The sequence below is a fragment of the Delphinus delphis genome, chromosome 7, assembly GCF_949987515.2.
Source record: "Delphinus delphis chromosome 7, mDelDel1.2, whole genome shotgun sequence".
Taxonomy (NCBI): Eukaryota; Metazoa; Chordata; class Mammalia; order Artiodactyla; family Delphinidae; genus Delphinus; species Delphinus delphis.
In genome coordinates this window covers 45,607,836-45,629,404 of record NC_082689.1, presented here as the reverse complement: position 1 = coordinate 45,629,404, position 21,569 = coordinate 45,607,836, and the positions used below count along the sequence as shown (strand labels likewise).

At 32.0% G+C, this 21,569-nt stretch overlaps 1 protein-coding gene across 1 annotated transcript in view; it reads left to right on the top strand.

The window, feature by feature from the left end:
* The window catches only part of GULP1 (GULP PTB domain containing engulfment adaptor 1), a 268,406-nt gene extending 258,300 nt beyond the window's left edge, over positions 1 to 10,106 (top strand). Inside the window, exons 13-15 of the mRNA XM_060015615.1 lie at positions 2,035 to 2,129; positions 4,399 to 4,409; positions 8,118 to 10,106. Of these exons, the coding sequence (XP_059871598.1) occupies positions 2,035 to 2,129; positions 4,399 to 4,409; positions 8,118 to 8,139 (128 nt within the window). The 3' untranslated portion in view covers positions 8,140 to 10,106. The remainder of the gene's footprint in view (positions 1 to 2,034; positions 2,130 to 4,398; positions 4,410 to 8,117) is intronic.
* Positions 10,107 to 21,569: the final 11,463 nt, after the last annotated feature.

Genomic DNA, 21,569 nt, shown 5'->3' with positions numbered 1-21,569 from the left:
ATTTTTGATCTTTGAATATGTATCAGACTTTAATTAATTTGTTTAATATCATGTTTCCTAATTGATTATAAATTACATGAGGGAAGGCACTTGACTCTAAAGTCCTTTCCTCAACTGTTTTAATCCACTGCCTAGCAAAATGTATGGCACATAATATGTGTTCAATAAATATTTAGTGGATAAACAAAAGAATGAGTGAAGTATCACCTATTTTTTTTATTTTGCTCTTGTATTAGATTAAATAATTTTCATGTCATTAATTACATAGCAAATCTTTTTAAATTGAAAATTGGACTTATATGACTTTTTGTTATGAATTTTAGATCCATCTGAGCTGACCAAAATATGCCAAAGAGCTCTATTATATTTATTAATTTGCCTGGTATTGATATGTCTACTTAATATGTAAAGTAGTACTTTTTTGACTTGTGGGGGAGTTGTGGACCCTTGAGTATATGATAAAAGTTAAACCTCTTCACAGAAAAACACAACATGCCCACTCATACAAAATTTTGCATTGCATTTCAGGAATGTTAAGGATCCCTTAAGCCCATCTGAAATCTCTGGTGATTTTGAGTCCCAACTTTAGAAAACCTGTGTAATGAGAATCTCTGTTCCTCCTGACAACTCTATTTCCTCTTTATTAATTCATTTCTTTTGACAAGCATGTACCACATGTAAAGCATTGCTTGATGTGTTCGTGGTACAGTGGTAACCAGGATACACCTCCAAAGAACAGTTCCTCTTTTCTCTAAGTTCTGGTTTATTGCCTACAATAAACATCGGACTGAGGAAAATATATAGTAACAACAATAATAATACCCATCAGTTATATGTATGGTGAGAGTAAATTCCCATTTGTTTAGGAGTACCCTGTCTTATACCCTTCATCCTGGTGAAACTTGGTAGCACTCCTTTCACTCTTAAAAGTGTCTTTATTTGGAAGATAAATTATATGTCCTTCTTATTTATACAATACTTACCAGAACCAGGAGCTTCTAAACATTTTACATTTATTAACTTAATACATGAATCTGAAAAAATAATTGTAACTAGAGAAGCAAGAATCTTTCATAATGGGAGTCACAATGATTTAGAAGATATAATAGAACTCAAGTAGCATAAATATTATTTCTTACAAAGCGTTTAATTTAGAGAATATAGTTTCCTGAAAAATGAAAGTCTTGATACATTATAAATTCCCTTGCCCATATATAATTTAATTTTTTGTCAGTTAAGGCTGCATTTAAATTGATTCAGAGGAAAGAAATTTCTTAAATTAAAAAGGAATTTTAAATCATAAATTAAGTCATAGTCCTATCAATTACAAACATCAATTTTAACTTTGATACTTCTTTAATGATTAAAAGAACAATGCAGACTTTAAAATATATGCACAGAGAGCTTTTTGATACTCAATTACTGCTATTTTTTTTAAAGGAAATTTGTTTGGGGGAAAAGAGGCATTTTTAAAGAACCTCTCTCATTGTGGTTATCTAGGAAGGTGATATGATTTTATACTACATGAGATGATGTGCCTTAAATTTTTTCTGGCTAAAAGGTGAGATTAAAGTACATGAACTGTGAGTTAAACTACTTCCTAATCTACTAGGTCCTACCTATTGCTTCACTATTGTGTTGCAGAGTCATCAATAAATGGAATAGAGAAGTTTCAGTGAGTAATACGTTAATTTTAGTACATTTAAATTGCTTTAGTAAAGTGTAGGTATTGTAATATATTAATTATCAAATATTTGGTGAATTTGATATTAAGTCTTACTTAAAGACACAGAAACCTCTCTGAATAATAATTCTTTGTAACCAAATAGTTTTTAAATCGTCATAAAAGCGGATCTTTGCTTGCTTGTTGGTGTTTAACTAGTCTAAGCTCAGGAAAGCCCAACATAAAGTATGTGTGGATAGGGGCTCATTTGGTCATGCAGGTGCTTCTTTATATAATCCTGCCTTTGAAACCTAACTCACCCCAACTCACTCCTTGTCATTTCATATACTAAATTATTTTCTTCCTTTTAGAACGGGACCTATTTGGAGCAGAACCTTTTGACCCATTTAACTGTGGAGCAGGGGATTTCCCTCCAGATATTCAATCAAAATTAGATGAGATGCAGGTGACTATTTTAACAGATTGGCGCATAAATGTTTTTGTTTTCTTTTTTCTATGGGACTAAGAGAATGTTATTACTAAAACTACCCTTCCCTTGAACTGTTATCAACTTACTTAAAATAATTACTTTAAAATAACAATAACATACATTTAGTCCTAAAAATACTCAGACAGATGCTACGGATAAGGTTTCGTTGTGTTTTGTTCTTAATGGTGCGATTTACAGTGGCAAAAACATGGTTCTTTTTTTTATACAAAATAACATAAATTCTTCATGAGTTAATTATTCAAAATCCAAAAATTGAAAGGTCATTGCACTAGACTTATAAGATTTGATCTCAGTCTTAACAATTAACAATTATGAATTTCAGAATTGTGAACGGGTGAAGGAAAATCATTGTAAGAATGAAATCAGTCTCTTAAAAAGAAACATTGTAAAGGGGGTCAACTGTATGGTGATGGTCAGAAAATAAACTTTTGGGAGCTTCCCTTCCCTGGCGGCGCAGTGGTTGAGAGTCCGCCTGCTGATGCAGGGGACACAGGTTCGTGCCCTGGTCCGGGAAGATCCCACATGCCGCGGGGCGGCTGGACCCGTGAGCCATGGCCGCTGAGCCTGCGCATCCGGAGCCTGTGCTCCACAACAGGAGAGGCCAAAAAAAAAAAAAAAGAAACTAAACTTTTGATGGTGAACACACTGTCCTGTGTACAGAAGTCGAAATATGATGTTGCACACATGAAACTTATATAATGTTATAAACCAATGTTACCTCAATTAATAAATAAAGCTGAGAGCTAAAACGAAGAATTCCAAAGGAAGAGGGGTATAAAATAATAGGAAGCATTGTAACTACAGTTCATAACTTCTGGGCTCTTACTGAAACAGCAGACACCAAATGACAGCTTCCTTAGGAATGTAGTCCAATTGAGTTTTCATTCCTTTCTCTCCCTTTTATTTTTCAATTCTGAATTGTTCTGGAAGTTTGAAGATATTGGTTTAGAAGCTTTGTACAGTGGGCGATGATTAGTAATTAGTCTTATAAGCACTATAATAAAGTCTTCTCTTTATATTTCCCTTTACATTTTGATGAAGTTATTATATCCTATTTTTCATCAAAAAGACAATATATACACAGAAGAATTCAGGCAGAGACCAATTATATGAAGCTGATTGAGAAGATGTGGTGAAGAGATGGAGTGGTTTTTATTTATTAGGCCTGGGTTAATACATTCACTCTCTATGCTTCATTTCCTGGGAAAAAAAAAGTTGAGGGGTGGATTATGATCTTCTAACACTGATAAAACACTGCTTCCTAGAAAGATAATAAATATCCTTTCACTGATTTTGGACTGAAGGTGTGAAGCAGTCTTCTAGGTATTATGTGAATATCCTTATTATTATAGATATAATAATGCCTCTGCATTTTAAAAGTTGGATTGTTTAACATACCTTGAGGTTTTTAAAGAATATGTCAAAACAAAAATTTCTCAAGTTGGGTGATTTATAATTCCCTTTTGCATGAAAATTATTTTAAATCCTTAATATTGACTTAAACTGTAAACTATTTCTATAACATTTCTTAAATATTTACAAAAAAAGTTATATACATTTTATCTTTATAGTTCTTATACAACTATTAATTCAAAACTTATAAATTAAACAAAAGCGAAATTACAACACCTAATAAAATTCAGATTAAGAACTTTAATATAACAGCATGGATTATTTTATTTGGCTGAAACGAAAACCACCAACATCATACTTCTGTTGATATCAGCATGTATCTTGTTTGATGACACAATTTCCCCACATCTTTTCGGTAGTTAAAATACTACGAGACTTTCATTCAAATAGTGCATGATTATTTAGTGAGAATGCTTTATTTATTTCATATGAAATAAATTTATTTTCCTTTTCATTAGTTTTACCAATTATGGTTGTACTACCTTGGGACTAATGCTTTTGTAAGAACAAAAACAAACATGGGCACTGATGTGGTAGTATTTGTTCTCAAAGGTTATACAAAACACAAAGACTTTCTATTAATATTTTTTAGATTTTCACACAACAAATGTTTTCTATAGATGTTTGAAGATAAGCCTGTATCTCCAGATTTTTGTAGAAACCCAGTTTGAGAAACACTATATTGAAATGATTTAATGGTATGGTAGTCAAATAATGTTACACTGTGGTATTTTTGCTTTTGTTTTCTTTTTGTCATTTCTAATATACTCTTAATGTCTTTTTTATTCTTTTCTGCTTTCATGGTGGGTAGCGCCAGAGATGGTTGGTATACTATTTTCATAATAATTTTAAACAACTTATAACTTCTTAAAGCTAAACCTTAATATTTGCTTTATTTATTTAATAAATATTCAAAAAGCAGTTTCACATGTATATGTCTGATTATTAGTTTTGTTTAAAGAGGTTTTATAACCCATACTTGAAGTTATTTTTTCAATGACTCAATCACTATTGCATTGTCCACCTCATTGCTTGTCTGTTTCTTTTAGTACACGATGTGTTTGCAAGGTCACTTTAATTAAAGTAAAGTAATATTTTAACTAAAATTTATAACGACTTTTGTTATTAATCTTGTTAGCCTAATTAATTGAATGCACACATTTAGCTACTATTTTTATCTTTGCATATAATGTAAAAACTTAATACAGTATAATGGGTTGTATAAACTATATTGAGTTAATAAGCCTAGTGAGATTTTTAATTTTCCTCTTTTATTTCAGAGGAAATCATAGAAATATCTCATGAATGTAAGAATTTAAACAGAAATGTTAAGCCATAGTTTTTATAAATTGTTAGAAAATTAGATATTTATTTGAAATCAATTATATCCTTATATGATTTGACATAATTTAAACTTCTTAGTACATGTCACTGACAGGCAAATCAGTTTAATAGTATTGATAGCCCAGAAGTGTACCTTGTATGTTATAATAATTTAATACATTAAAAAAGGAGAGTGACAAGTCAATGAAAGAATTTTGCATTAAGTGATATTAAGTCAACTGGTTAATAATTTAGGAGAAGATCAATGTATAGCTGAAGCCTACAACAAATGCTCAGATAAATTTTAGAAGCCTTGGGCAGTTTAAAATTTTTGAAATACAATTATATATATATCAGACTTTTGAATTGGAAAGAAATTTTTATAAGGAAAAGGAAAATATGTACATATAGTCACCTATAGAAGGTCTTCTATAGTTCTTTTAAATTTTCTCTTTAAAAAATATAACTATATCATGTACACATGATTAAAGTAAGTAGACAAATGATTAGGAAACTAAATAATCAACAGATAAATTAAAAAGTGTAGCTCACAAAATAAGACCACAGATGGCTATATACTTATAGACATGTTAAGTCTAATCAAAGAAAACATACAAATTAAGAACTATAAAAGCTATTTTAATCCAGCAAATTAAACATTATATTTTTTTACTAATATAGAGTGCAAATGAAATTGTGATGAAACAAGCACTCTAAATCATTGCTGGGCCAGTGTCAGTTCACAGCATCCCTTTGGGGAGTAATTTGTTACTAATACTTGTATTTCTGTTTGATGTCAAAAACTTTAATATAATCTATTCTGAGGAGAAAATAACTATGAATGTGGAAAATCTCTATGCATAAAAACATACAGTCAACCTTATTTATAACTATAAAATACAGGAAATAAATTATATTAAAATTAATAGAACATTATAAAATCATCAAATTAGTTTTACAGGGACTCAAAATAATCAAGTTTGTTCTGCTAAGATTAAAAAAGAGTATAGAAATTTATATATAATATATCTAATACATTAAATAATTTATATATAATATATATTTATTTATATTAGTATTAATTTTTTTTAATTTATAGGTAGAAAAGAGGGAGACTCAAAGGACATACTTCAACATGTTAATTGTTGCATATGAGTTTTTTTCTTCCTTGATATGCTTTTCTCCATGTTTCAAAGTAAGAAAATGCAATTGGGGAAAGTATTTTATATAAAAATATATTTTTAATAATATATCAATAATAAGATCATTATTTTGTGTGATATGAGTTTATGATAGTTTCCATCACTACGTAAGTTGAATAAGCCTTATTTTCATTCAGACGTTTAAAATTCAAGAGGATATGGAAACCTTAGAAGGATTTAGAATGCATTAAGTCATGACTTACTAAATGAGGCCTGGAAGGAAGGGTCAGAAAATGTGTGGGAAATTTTAAGGGGAAAGAAAACCAAGGAGCCATATACCAATGTGTCTGTCAAAAGGGATAATTAAGTTAATCTAAGACGACTCCTAAAGAATCCTTATAAAAACATGGAGATATTCTTGTAAGTGATATACAAACATTTTTTGTTGAAACAATGACCCCTATTTTACTTTGATTACTATTCTGCCTTTCATATACTGATAACACATTGATAAATAGTATTTTCAGGGTAACTGAAGTGATAGTGGTTTAATTTCAGAATGAACTGATTAAAAAACAATGGTAAATCTTTCCAAAGGTAGTATATATCCACATTACTTACCTATCTATGTGTCTATCTATCTATCTATCTATCTGATATTCCAGAAGATGACATAGTACATAGATCCTCAGATATCCAAATAAAATATTTTAAAAAGCAGTTTATTTACAAAATTTTCAGTTTAAAGTATTGACTTTTCTGAGTATTTGGCGGCTGTTTAAAAAAATATGCATACATGTGGCAAAATATTTCTCTTGTGACCAGAATAGGCTTTTAAAACAATGGTAAGTACTCTGACTTTTACTTAACTAAATATAATTTGTATTCCAAGTACCGAGAAGTACTTTTGAAAAATCCTTAAAGTGATGGCATTGCCGTGTGGTCTTTGTGCTTAGGCATAATGAAGAGTGTTCTTTAAACATTAACAGAGAAAAAGGTGTGGCTTGTATTTTGTAATGATTTTCTTCCTCTATATCATAATGTTTACTTTGGATTTATAGTAAGTACATTAAATACTGGTTCTAAATGAAAGTAACTTGAGGAAATGCAAATAGATATGCAATTGGCTAACACACGAGTAGATACCATCTAATCAAACAAAACACAAAGCAGAACAGAGGACAAAAGCCTTCTCTTAGAGAGAGATTTTCTTTTCCTCAGGAATAGACTTTTGTCTACATTTCATTTTATGAGCAAGGATGGGGATGGGGAAGGTGGTAAGACCAGAGATGGCCCATAGTTCAACTACCTTGTACAGAAAAGAAAAGAGCTGGAGAGTAGAGAAGGACAAACATCTTTACCACTAACTTTTAACTCAAAAATCTTCAAAAAAATTTTTTTCATGGCAATTGGGTACTTGGTCTCAATAAATCAAAAGAAATTTAACTTCTAGAAGCATCTAAAACATGCTAGAGGTGAGTGGAATTCAAAGCAATAATTTGCAGCTACAAGGCTAGTAGAGGAAGCTTTCTCCATGGCGAAGTGATCTGCAGTCCTGTGTTACACATAGGATACAGCATTGCATTTAGGGAATACAATGCAATTTATTTTACCAGGCTCTGGATAGTGGTAACCAAGAAGAAAAGGTGAAAACTATCAGGCTGTCATCACCTTGAGGTCTAGCTATCTTACTTATATAAATATTGACCTTTAAAGCCAAGGTATTTAAGCAACAGTAGAATGACATAAAGTAGACTTCACTGAAAAGAAACATTTAAGTCTTAAAATTACTTAATTCCACATATTTCTGTTTTCTTCTATCTCTTATGAGTGCTAACCTCATGTATATTTAAAGCATTTAAAATGCTAACGGGTATAAAAGCATTTGATAAAAATTTGACAAGCCAACATCATTTGACATATAATTATTTCTTAGTTGATCAAAACATGAAGATTTCAACTTCTGCTCATACTCTCTTTCATTTATGGGTTGTTGTTTTTTTTTTTTTTTTTTTTTTTTTGCTATGAGCATTTCCTATTTTAATGATTTTACTTTATTTTGCAGGAGGGGTTCAAAATGGGACTAACTCTTGAAGGCACAGTATTTTGTCTCGACCCGTTAGACAGCAGGTGCTGATGTCAAGAACAAGAGGTCTTGAATCTGTTAAATTTGTTTTGTATACATATCTATTATTCATTATTACTTATGACAGGTATTATACATGTACCAATATATTTTTGAATCTCATAACTTTCTGAAAATTATTTCAGTAAAATTTCCTCATACTTTCACTGTTGAACTGTAGCATTTTGTTTTAAAAACAACTCACTGTAAAGTAAATCATACTTTTATGTTCCTTTCTGTTTGTTTGTAGAAGATTTTATAATTGAAAGACAAATTATCCAAATATCTGCCTGTGTCTGAGCTCTAAACAATTAGCTTCTTCAAATTTAAGTTCATTCTCTAGGATGCTAGTTTATTACTGATTTCCCAAAAGCCATACCTTAAAGATACCTTTCAGAGTCCTGAAGAGATACACCAATGCCAAACTAAATATGTTCTATATTCAAACCAATAGACATGTTACCATTCATTAGACAGATGTCATTTTATGTATGAAATGTTGTTCATATTATTCGGAAAATGTAAACTTTGAATATAATACCACCAGATCATTTTAGCAGGTAAAATAACAAAAATATAAATTCCAATAATAATTAAACTAAATGTATTTAGAGTACTTATTAGTATAAGCAAGGTAATAATGTTAGTTATTTTTATCAGCTACACTCTAAATATTTATTTCATAAATAAAGATTGTGGAACAAATGAAAATTTGCTATTTACAAAACACTTAAAATAAAATTTAATTTCTAATGAGATAAGTTACATTACTAAACATCATCTGATCTGAAGTTTCTGAAAAAAATATTTGGAATATATGCTGTCTATAGTTGCAGTATCTATTACCCATATATACTTTACCAAATATATTTTTTCTGAACTGAATAAGACTATCCTTCCTATATTTTCTCCTTCGATAAAGATATTTTCTCACCAAAGTTTATTTTGTGATGACCCATTAGTTTTGATACTGTTAAAAATCTATGGCACCTGTTCTTTATGAATTATCAACATTATTTAGCAAATTTAATTTGTATCTGTTTTGTTAAACTCAGAATCTCATTTTTCACAAAAATGAAATTGCTGCTCAGTTTAGTCTTTAACATCAACAATAACATTTTCTTGCAGCTGATTCTTGATGTGCTGATGAACTCTGACTTTTAAAAATGTTTGTTTCTTACACCTTTGCCCATTATGTAACAGACTGTAATTTGTACTGAGTGCAGCAAAATTTATGGTCAAATTTATAATTTGGTTCATCACATTATAAGAAAAAAAATTAAATTAATGAAAATATGAGCTTAGATTGAGGGTAGATCTCAAAAATGTTTCTTTTCCTTTAGTCATGGGAATTTTCTTCACGTGCTAAAGGTACATTTTCACTAGGAACAGAAATCAAATAGGCTTATGCAATATTATATTTGTATGTATCCCCATAATGTTCTGTGGTGTATATAAGCCTTCTTGTTTGCTTTCTGTTATCTGCTAAGTTGTACCTTAATTAGAGGGTAGTATATGTTTCATAAAGAAGAGTCTTTATAATTTTGTTTGTCATATAGTATTTCGGAATTTGTATAATGAGGATGTTTAGAAGCCATATCAATGGCTTTTTTTAACAGATAGAATTTGTATTTTTATTGTACTTTATAAAGCTTTGTGTAATAGGCATATATTTAGTGGCGATTTATTATCAATGGTAACACAATAGAGTACTTTGCACATTTAAAATACGTTATTGTACCAATTTTCAATGGTAATCAGTTCTGCTACTGGCATGATTAAATAGTATATAATTGGTCATTAATTATGAACATTTATTTCACCAGTGCATTTTTATGAAGATACAGTTGCAAATTGTATTTCTATGTAAACTCAATGATATGTTTGATTTTGCTGAGAATAAATGATTTTAAATAAATTAAATTGTATAATTTATATTTGTATATATAACTCATTAAATAACCTCTAATTAATTTAGACACATTCTGAAGCTAATTTCATGCCAGATTTTCCTGGTCATAGATTGGTGCCAAAAGAAAGACAGAAAGAGAAAGAAGAAAGCAGAAAAAGACTTTAACTTCATTTCTTACAGCCCACACACTTTTTAGCTTTATGATCAAACATAATTCAGTTGTGAAAACAATGGATTTCATCCTGCTGGTGAGAGAGGTCATAGTTTGGTTCCTTTCACCAGAAGCATCTGGTGTAATAACTGTATTACGTAAATATTTCTTTTCAGAATGGAGAGCCTTTTTAAGCTAGTAATACAAAGGGTATCTTGGCTGGTAGTCCTAAAAAGATGGACTTGATAATAGAATTTGAGTGGTGGCTAATTAGAATATCATGAAGTTTTGAGTCTATTCAAAACACAATGTTAAGTATTTTAATGGTACACAGGACTCACATGCACAGTTTTGCACACCAATGAACAATTCATCCATCTGTTCACTAAAATTCATTTATTACTCTATGTGAATATCATGTATTAGGTGGGTAGGAAAACATCTCGTAAGTTTGCTAACAGACATTGTTAAATTGAAGGTGACAAGATCCCTGTCTTCAGTGAGTTCATTGTCGTAAAGGAAAAGTAAGGCAAATATTTGAATTAATAAATGAAAACCTATATGTATTAAAGTACTGTGTGAACCAAAAATTTCCTTTAGAATATTAATATTTAACTATGTTTAAATTTGGGTACCTAGCACTGGCTAGTGTCTATAATGTTAGATATCCAGTGTGAAGCTTATGAAGACAGGCCAATGACAATAATTTTCTTCACCTCTTCCTGTTTCTTGTATTTTGGATTTGATTTTTTTTTAAATTTTAGTCACATTGTGGGAATTCATTCTCAGATAGAACTTCTGATAGATTTTTGTGTTGATGCATTTCTAAATACTGACTTTTGTTTTTACTCCTTTTGATGTTACTTAACATAACCATGAAAAAAACCTGGCTGTTAATATTTTTCTGTTCCAGTGTTTCCATCTATAGTTCCAAATTCAATATTTATTCATGATTTGGGGTTTCAGCCTCTGTTAAATTTTTTGAAGAATCTTGGGCTCAATTTTGACAACTAAAACCCAGACTCCACCCAAACTACACTCTTTAAGAGCTGTTAACACACTGTTGATACGGGCATGGCTAGTATTACCCTCAGACCCCTGTGTCTCATGCAGGAAGTGCCTAATTTAAGTGTCCTCACCTTCCTAGATAACCTCAGACGACTGTCTCAAGAACTTCCCCTTCCAACACCCATTTCATAAATTCAACCCAAACCTTAATTCTTATACACTCATTCCATGTCTTGACCTTATGTTATTAAGATCCAAATGTAACCCACTTATAGAATTCTCTCCCTCAAAACGTATTTCTCTCAATTCATCTGAAGCGGGATTCCCTTACTCTAGTGAGGAGACCACCTCTTAAAATAATGTATGGTCTTCTATTTCTTTACTTTCAAGTGGATTTTTATGAAATTGGGTATTATTTAAATAGCAGAAGACATTGCCTTTCTCTGAATTCATTTATTTCCACTCTAGTTCATTGATCTTAAGACACACTAATTCCAAAATCATAGTTAATAATATACAAAGGATGGCATACTTAAGAAGTTGAGTTTGAAAGCTCACTTTGATTTTTTCTGATAAAAATTTATCACTACATGATAAATTGAAATAGCTGAATTTCTTATTTCTGTATCACTAACATTGGGTTTTGTGTGAGCTAATAGTACCACTACAACTGTGTAACTAAAACTTTGCTTATATAATTACCTTATATTTACCTTTAGCCACATTTTTGGTGTTTATTCAGATGCACACTCAAAATTATTGAGCCAAACATTTCCAGTTTGCAAGCAGCTCTATAGGCACTTTGGAACTTGCATCAGACTTTTAAATGTTGCTGTTTTCATTAAAGGGAGTCTGGCTAGAAGTTGTAGGAGATACCTTCTTAAAAGAATTCCCCAGTACGCGCAGGACCTAATTAAGTTCTCTGTTAAAGGACATTCTGAAATCTCATAGCATTTTCTCTGTAACTTTTAGTTTATCAACTTGTCATTATTAATATATTTTGCAAAAATCAATAAAATACTATCTTGGAAACATCATTTAAATATATTTTAATAAAGTATTTTTTAACTTTTCTATTTGTTTAATAAAGTTTTTTAAAAAAAACTTTTCTGTTTATCCTCCAGAAATCTTAATGAAGTATTGCTTTGACAGTTTTGTATCTTCTTTGGTGCCACGCACAACACTTTACCCATAAAGCGTTCAGTAAAAGGTTAAATGATTCTTTAGCATGTTTCTTGCTAATGATGTGAACTAAAACTTCTTATACTCCCTGTGAAAGAAAAGAACAACATGCCTTCCAAGTAAATCTTAAGAGAAGATAACCACTTTGTCCTTTCTGATAAAATCTTTACCAGTATTTTAACTTTTATCTTATGTAGCAATGATCTGCTAAATAAAGACGTTGACATTTGCTATGAGCATCTATTAATCACCATAGATTCATAGACTAAGGAAATCTGGCTCACTCAAGGGAGGAAAAACAATTGACTGTTGTTTATATTAATTATGTTAATATTGATTTTTATTAATTGATTATTATAGCTTCAATGAGACTGTGAGGACTCAAAGATGAATGTTTTATAATTAAGGGACATTGCCTGGACTCAGAGGGTGAAGAACTATATTTGTTGAGCATGTGAGTTAAAGAATGATAGGTAAAGACTCAAACTGCATCTTTCCTTGAATCCCATGTTGTGGTCACACAGTTTTCATTGGCCTTAAATATTTTAAAGTTCATTTATTTGTCCTTAGTTTTTTATTGTCCTCTTACTTCAAATGACATTTCATAGGAACATTTTGGGGCCCTTCCCAGTTGCCTACTCCCTCCCCTCTGTCTGGCTAGGCTGCTATGTTCTATTCTGTTCTGAAGGTCACTTGTTCCAGTTGAAATAGCTGTCTGGATGGACTGGAAATAATCCAGATACTGGTTCTTTCCTGCAAAGAAAGCAAAGAAAGATGTTTGTTTCTTGGCTACATTTTGATAGAAAAAAATAAAAGAATTTTATGGCTAAGTCTATTAATAGTTGAAAGAATTAATGTAGCTCTGGGACTAATTTAAAAGTGTTACTATTTTCCATTGCTTTGTGTCATTTTGTTTTTTTATATACTTTTAAAATTTAATATGAATATCATTTAATAATTGGTATTAAATAGGAAGTGTCTTTTTAACAGAAAAGAAAACAGAAAAGTTTTTTAAAAAAACTTTATTAAACAAATAGAAAAGTTAAAAAAATACTTTACTAAAAATATATTTAAATGATGTTTCCAAGACAGTATTTTATTGATTTTTGCAAAATATATTAACACTTCCTATCATACATGTAGGAAGTGTATGAACGCAGAAAGATTTTGGCAAAGATTCAGCTTAAACTAACTTCTGTCACACACATACACAAGCATATGCACTTCATTTAGCTATTTAGTTTTCCATTTATTTTATTCTTGGTATCTGCATTCATTAAAAAAAAAAAAAAAAAAACCCAAACTTGTACTCAACAGTACAAGGAATAGGAGGAGACAGATGGTGGGGGACAGATAGTGGGGAGATAGTCATAAATGTTCAGACATGCCAACTAACCACATGTGACAAAGTGACTATGCACAGATACCTGACCTGTTCATTTTTCAGAAAACTTAGACCATTTGCAGGCTAGGGAGTAATAAGTATGATGCAATTATGTAAAAAGCTGTTTCTATAGTAATTCCTCTTTAATTCCCCTTGGTTCTCTGGTAATGCCTCCATTTTTCATATTTTCTACATAAAAGGATTTAAAAAGGAAAATGCCAGGCTTCCCTGGTGGCACAGTGGTTGAGAGTCCGCCTGCCGATGCAGGGGACACGGGTTCGTGCCCCGGTCCGGGAAGATTCCACCTGCCGCGGAGCGGCTAGGTCCGTGAGCCATGGCCGCTGAGCCTGCGCGTCCGGAGCCTGTGCTCCGCAACGGGAGAGGCCACAACAGTGAGAGGCCCGCGTACCACAAAAAAATAAAAATAAATAAAAAGGAAAATGCCTGAAGATAAGCTGGACACTTCTTTCATGACTTCCTGCTATCCATGGCTATTAGAAAAACATATATCACTTTCTTAGAATCACTTGATTTTGAAAATCTCTCAACTATACGTTATGTGAATTTTTAAGTAATTAAAAAAAAATTACTCCTGTAAACTGCATTTACTTTAAAACAACTCAGTCTGATCTATAGGGAAACACTGAACTAGGATTTAAAACTTCATACTGTGATATGACACGGTTATAAATCTAGACTGATATTTGACTTTGGGAAAGTCATGTAATGGGGTTCATAACATTCCTGAACTTTAGCTATTCTTGGCGTAAAAGGAAGGAAGTTCTCCAAATAAACCAAAGTTTAAAAAAGTTGTCATAGAAAGTAATATTTTGTCTTTTATTTACATACCAGTTATGAATAAATATTGAATCAATGAATCCTAGGTAAATGATGCATCTGGCTGTCCAAAATCCCTTAAAAAAGGACAGCAGAAACAACATCAAAGCACAAGTATTCTTAAATACGTTTACATGGAGTCAAATATTTAGATTCACAGAGATATGTACTGCTTTTCTCCACAAGTTGTATAATGAAGCTTCATATGTGAGAATGTGAATACTAGAATATTTTCTTGAAATGTATTCAAATAAAACTTGCCTTTGACATATGTTGTATTACACTCCTTTGTGTCACTTTTTTGGTAAAGTTTTTCTTATTACTGTACCTATAAAGAAAAGAAACACAGAGAACATAAAAATCCCCAGCATGCCTGTTAGATCTTCCAAAGGCACCAACTGCGTTTCTCATCACTCTGTATCCCTTCCTTAAGGCTTAATCACAGATCTGAAACTAGAGAAAACAGCTGTCCTTGAAAACCACAGGAGCTTGAGCATTTATTTTTGCCATGCAAATTGAGCAAATCTGTACAAACCTTTCAAAGTTATCTTGCCAAAAAACTCTAAAGCAGTACCTCTTTCTTAGAAAACAGTTCAATTTTTTTTAAAAGAAACAATTAAAACTGTCTATATGATCAAATAAATTAATTAGAAAGTTTGTACACACAATGTCAATAAGACCATGGAAAGCACATGAGTCATATGACCTAGCTGAGTTTATTTAGAACACACACACTTACAAAAATTTGGGATTCCATCAAAACCAGATTGTTTCCTGTACTGTTCCCCAACTAAAAATTAGAAGGTCAAAGGAAACTTGTATAAAAATGTCCCAAAAAGCAATGCATGAAAATTGTCTAACAACTAACAAAACAAAATTAATGGAAAAGTAAAAGGAAGACCATGTTTTATCATTTTGAATTTTATATGTTAAAGGCTGTTCAACAGTGTTTTTATATCATATAATATGTAATATTGACTTGCATGTAATACCACTTATATTGTCCTTTAACAATTATCAGGAAAATTGCTATAGCAAATTCATTTTTCAGATGTATAATAAAACAGTGTAACTAGGATTTAAAGAGCACAGAGAGCTATTTTGGAATGTGCTTGCTCTCAAGAAAGGCCAAGCGAGATTAAAATAAATGCATTAATTGATTATTGTTCTTCATGAGAATGAGCAATTTCAAGTAGAGAGAAACTTCAGCTCTGTTTCAAAAGGTCAGCAGTCATGGTATTTAAGAGGAAAATTGAAGTCGTATTTTTAAACTTAAGACAGATGCTTTATGTTAAAAGGCTTCTCTGATGAAGTCCTTTTGTGCTGACTGGAGTCTGTTCTCCTAGGTGGGTAAAGACTGAAAGAAAAAACAAGTTATTGCCCTTCACTGATTCTTTTATGTGACTTAACTGCACATATTTTGAAGAGACAATTGAAATTTCTGCACCCTGGCTGCATCTCCACTCTGACTATACTCCTTTCCAGCAAGAGAAGTCTCTATCTCTCTCTCTCAAAAAAAAAAAAAACTGGAAAAATGTTAGAGACATATTTCTTTTTTCTTTCGTTTCCTAAAGGCTCAAACATCAAAAGAAAACCATCTAAATAATGAATATATACTGGCAAGAATAGTGTATATTTATGACTGCCAAAATTTCAAGATTACTGATACAGATTGTGGTATGTCTATGTGGCCAGAAAGATCATTGTGAGATGAACAATCTTTTCCATCCAGCAGTCATCACAGAATATTTCTTGGTGTATGTGAAACCACAAATACATCAGTGGGAACTTACTCGTATGGAAATATTGTAGTCAAACCACTAATCATGGCAGCCAGATTTCCCAGAATAAAGCAGTTGCTCTAGAAATTATGCCAACTGCTTGGGTTAAAAATATGGTTTCAAAATTGCAGATCAGCATAATATGGAAAAGTTATTAGCAAACTACAGAATGTGGCTCTAAAGTAGACTGTTGAACAGCAATTTCATGCTGCCTTTTTTTCTTAGATATAGCCTCAAAAGAGAGTTGCAAACAATATCAGTTATACATTTTAGTCAAGCTTATTGCATCTAAATATCTCTATTCTGCCTAAAGAAATAGGAATCACAAATTATGAAAGACTTTTGTATAGATTATAGATCACCATATAGAAAAATTTTATTCTAATTTTAAAGTACATACTCAGATGTTCTCATAATATTATTCTTGACTTTATTGAAACTTCATCATAATTATAAATTAGTATGAATTAGAGCCAAGGCAATTATGGATGTAGAAAAATGTGATTTCTATTTATTTATAGCAATATTCCAGACAGATTCAGCTTGAGAGGCAGAGAGGTCCACTATATTTAAGCTTTTGTAAGAACTTCAAATTTTGAAAAACAAATAAAGTACAATAAGTATGTATATATTCATTAAATGTGTTTGTTTTCATATCAAGATTTTGTGAAAATAAATTTGCAAAATGAGTTTCTATTTCTTAATTTTAATGTATGTATTTAATGCTACATATTGTTAATTTGTTCTACACAAGATTTTTAAGTTAGCTTACCCATATAAGTGATACTTTTTTCTGAACCCATATTAATTTAGCTCTACATATGGTACTATTGACAAAAAACTTTATTCAGTATCTTCCATTGAGTTATTTCAGTAGAACAGAAGCCATCTATTAGTGCTGTGATAAAAGGATCATTTACTATCAACTGTTCTAGCTTAGGTTTTTTCCCAGAGTACATGAAGTGTTATGGATAATTTGGCAGAAACTTCTGATTACTGTGTCATAATTCTTTATTCCTATATTTGTGAAAGCACAACATGGACTAGTGGGTTTCTATGTGAATAGCCTAAAATCCACAAGTTGTAGATATCCTATTAAAATAAAGAGTTCAAATGTCAAATCATGTGGTTCAAAATGCATTAAAGACTTAGGTGTAAGACCTGAAACCATAAAACTTCTACAAAAAAACATACATAGTAAGCTCTTTGACATTGGTTTTAGTAGGTTTTTGTTTTGTTTTGTGTTTTTGTCGTTTTGTGGGGGGAGGGGAAATCTGTCTCCTCAGGCAAGAGAAACAAAAGCAAAAATAAACCAATGGGACCACACCAAACTAAAGCTTTTGCAGAGCAGAGGAAAACTATCAATAAAATGAAAAGACCACCTACTGAATGTGAGAAGATATTTGAAACAATATATCTGATAAGGGGTTAATATCCAAAGAACTCATACAACTCAACATCAAAAAAACAAACAACCTGATTAGAAAATGGGCAGAGTATCTGAATAAACATTTTTCCAAAGAAGACACAGATGACTTCCAGGCACCTGAAAAGATGCTCAACATCACTAATCATCAGAGAAATGTAAGTCAAAACCACAATGAGATATCACCTCACACCTGTCAGAATGGCTATTATCAAAAAGGCAATAAATGGGCTTCTCTGGTGGCGCAGTGGTTGAGAGTCCACCTGGCGATGCAGGGGACACGGGTTCGTGCCCCGGTCCGGGAAGATCCCACATGCCACGGGGCGGCTGGGCCCGTGAGCCATGGCCGCTGAGCCTGTGCGTCTGGAGCCTGTGCTCCGCAACGGGAGAGGCCATAACAGTGAGAGGCCCGCGTACCGCAAAAAAAAAAAAAAAAAGACAATAAGTAACACGTGTTGGTGAGGACTTGGAGACAAGGGAACTTTGTGCACTGTTGGTGGGAATAAAAATTGGTGCAGCCACCACAAAGAACAATATGGAGCTTCCTCAAAAAGTTAAAAATAGAACTACCATATCACCCAAAATTCCACTCCTGGGCATTTATCTGAAGAAAACAAAAACACTAAATTGAAAAGGTATATGCATTCCTATATTCATTGTAGCATTATTTACAGTAGCCAAGATATGGAAGCACCCTAAATTCCCATCAATAGATGAATGGATAGAGGAGATGTGGTATATATAGATATAGATATAGACAGATAGATAGATACACAACAGAATATTAGCCATAATGAAATCTTGCCATTTGTGACAACATGGATGGTCTTGGAAGGTATTAGGCTAAGTGAAATAAGTCAGACAGAGAAAAACAAAGACAGTAAGATTTCACTTTTGTGGGGAATCTAAAAAAGAAAGCAAATGAACAAACATAACAAAACAGAAACAGAGATACAGAGAAGAAACAGGTGGTTGCCAGATGGGACGGGTTGGTGAGAGGAAAGAAATAGGCAAGGGAGATTAAGAGGTACAACCTTCCAGTTGCAAAATAAATGAGTCACAGCTATAAAATGTACAGTGTGGGGAATATATTCAATAACTATGTAATATCTTTGTATGGTAACTAGACTTGTGGTGATCATTTTGAAATGTACAAAAATATGGAATCACTATGCTTTGTAACAAGAATTAACATAGTATAGGTCAATTATACTTCAAAAACAAACTCATAGAAAAATAGATCAGATTTGCAGTTACCAGTGGGGGGGATGGGGAACTGGATGAAGGCAGTCAGCAGGTACAAACTTCCAATTATGAGATAAATGAGTACTAAGGATGTAATATACAACACGATAAGTATAATTAACACTGCTTGATGTTAAATAGGAAAGTTAAGAGAGTAAATCCTAAGAGTATGCACCACACAGAAAAATATTTTTTTTCTATTTAATTTTGTATCGATATGAGATGACAGATGTTCCCTAAACTCATTGTGCTAATCATTTCATGGTGTATGTCAGTCAAATCATTATGTTGTACACCTTAAACTTATACAGTGCTGTATGTCAAATATATCTCAATAAAACTGGAAGAAAAAAATATTAAATCATGTAATATACTTTGGATTGTGTTGGGTGTTTTGTTTTGTTTTGGTTTGTTGCTTATTGATTTCATGTGTTAATGTATGTTCCTCTAATTGTTAGTTGCAACTTTGGTTCTAACTTCTTTTTATAGTGGAAATTACATTCAAGCATAGAGATAACTTATTCAGGATGTGTTGTCTCCCCAAATTACTAATGTTAAAGTATTCTGAAGTGGACTTTGAAGCACCTTACTTGGATTAATGACTCTCAGAAAAAAAGAGTATAAAATGTGAGGGCTTTGGCAGTTCTTGATGATATCTGCCTCTTCCTAACTAGAAATTCTATATTAAATAATAATATTTGGCTAAAATCCAAAATACTGTCAGTGTTGATTGCAGGCAAGGATGTAGTCCAATAGAAACTCTCATTCATTGCTGGTGAGAATGGAAAATTGTACAGCGACTTGGAAGACAGTTTGGCAGCTTTTTATAAAACTAAATACAGTCCTACCATTTGATTCAGCAAACATTCACATGGGTATTTATCCAACTGACTTGAAAACTTATGGGTTTACATAAAAACCTGCATGCGAATGCTTATAGCAAATTTATTCGTAATTGCCAAAAACTGGAAGCAACCAAGATATCCTTCAATAGGTGAATGTATAAACAAACTGGTACACTTGCGCAATGTACATCCATATAATACTACTAAAGGAAAAAAGAAATGAGCTATCAAACCACGAAAAGACATGGATGGACCTTAAATGCATATTTCTAACTGAAAGAAGTCACTCTGAAAAGGCTATGTACTTTATGATCGAAAGAATATGTTATTATGGAAACGGCAAAACTATAGCCGTAAAAAGATGTGTTTGCTAAGGGCTTGGGGAATGGGAGATGATTTAATAGACGAAGCATAAAAAACAATTTAAGGCAGTGAAACTATTTTGTCTGATACTATAATGATAAATAAATGACACTGTGCAGCACAAGACTGGACCCTAATGTATGAAAAATTTTTTAAATCACTTAGGATATTGGGAGATCCCAGGATGAAATGCAGAATGTAGCAAAACAATCTAACTGTATTACAAGTGTTTGAAACAAGTTCACTGAAGGGGAGGGAGTAAATGTGCTGGCCTAAGTAAACTTGCAGATGAGTGGGGTCTGCAAGACTAAAGGCAAAGGGAGCTGTCCATAAGCAATATGCTCTAGATGTTAAAGTTGTTTCACATGGGGGTATGGATTAATAATTCTGATACCACTACACATGTATATTGGGATTAAACAATTAAGTGAACCTATGGCCAATGCTGATAACCAGGTTTCTCACTTTTGGAGTAGCAGATTACAGATAAGCAAGGGAATAAGGCTACGATGATCTATGTGGAAATGGATTCGATTTAGATATATCAGCAAAAACCCATTTTTAGCTTAATATAGATTCAAATAGTTACATATAGAAATATTTATAGATATGTGAGTATACACCAGTTAGTATACACACATATTGCTCCCTGCTTTGTCAGCTTAGAGGATCTAGAAGCAGTGACACCCTAGTAACAATGAGCACATATGTTACCTAGATCTTGGTTTCTAGTAAAAGGAACCAGGGCTCCTCCTTGAAAATTTGGGTGATTCTAGAATTTTGGGGAAAAAAATATACAAGATGAGTCTGGAGCATCTTGTAGTGCCTGAAAGTAAGGGGTTGGTTAAAAAGAAAAGAAAAGAGAAAAGAAAGAAAAGAAAAGAAAACCACAATGATGGAGCATATCAGAGGGACACAGGAGTCAACTGAAAGAGCTTCCAATGGCCAAAAACAGAAAAATTTGAGCAAGAAAATAAAGTAGAATTGGATCATGATCCAAAGTTAAAAATAAATATCCATGAGTTTATATTGATGTAAACAAGTGATTGAATAAATTAATAAATTGTGGAGAAAAGATAAATATGCCATACAGAAGAATTCCAAATTATTTGTATAGATACTTTGCCCTCAAGGGGGTGAAGCAAAACTCCCCACTCCTTAAATGTGGGCTGTTTAGAAAGAAGCACAGCACAGTAAGGAAAGGTACAGCATCAAAGAGTACAGCATCAAAAGCTGGGAAAAGTTAACTTTGCAGGGG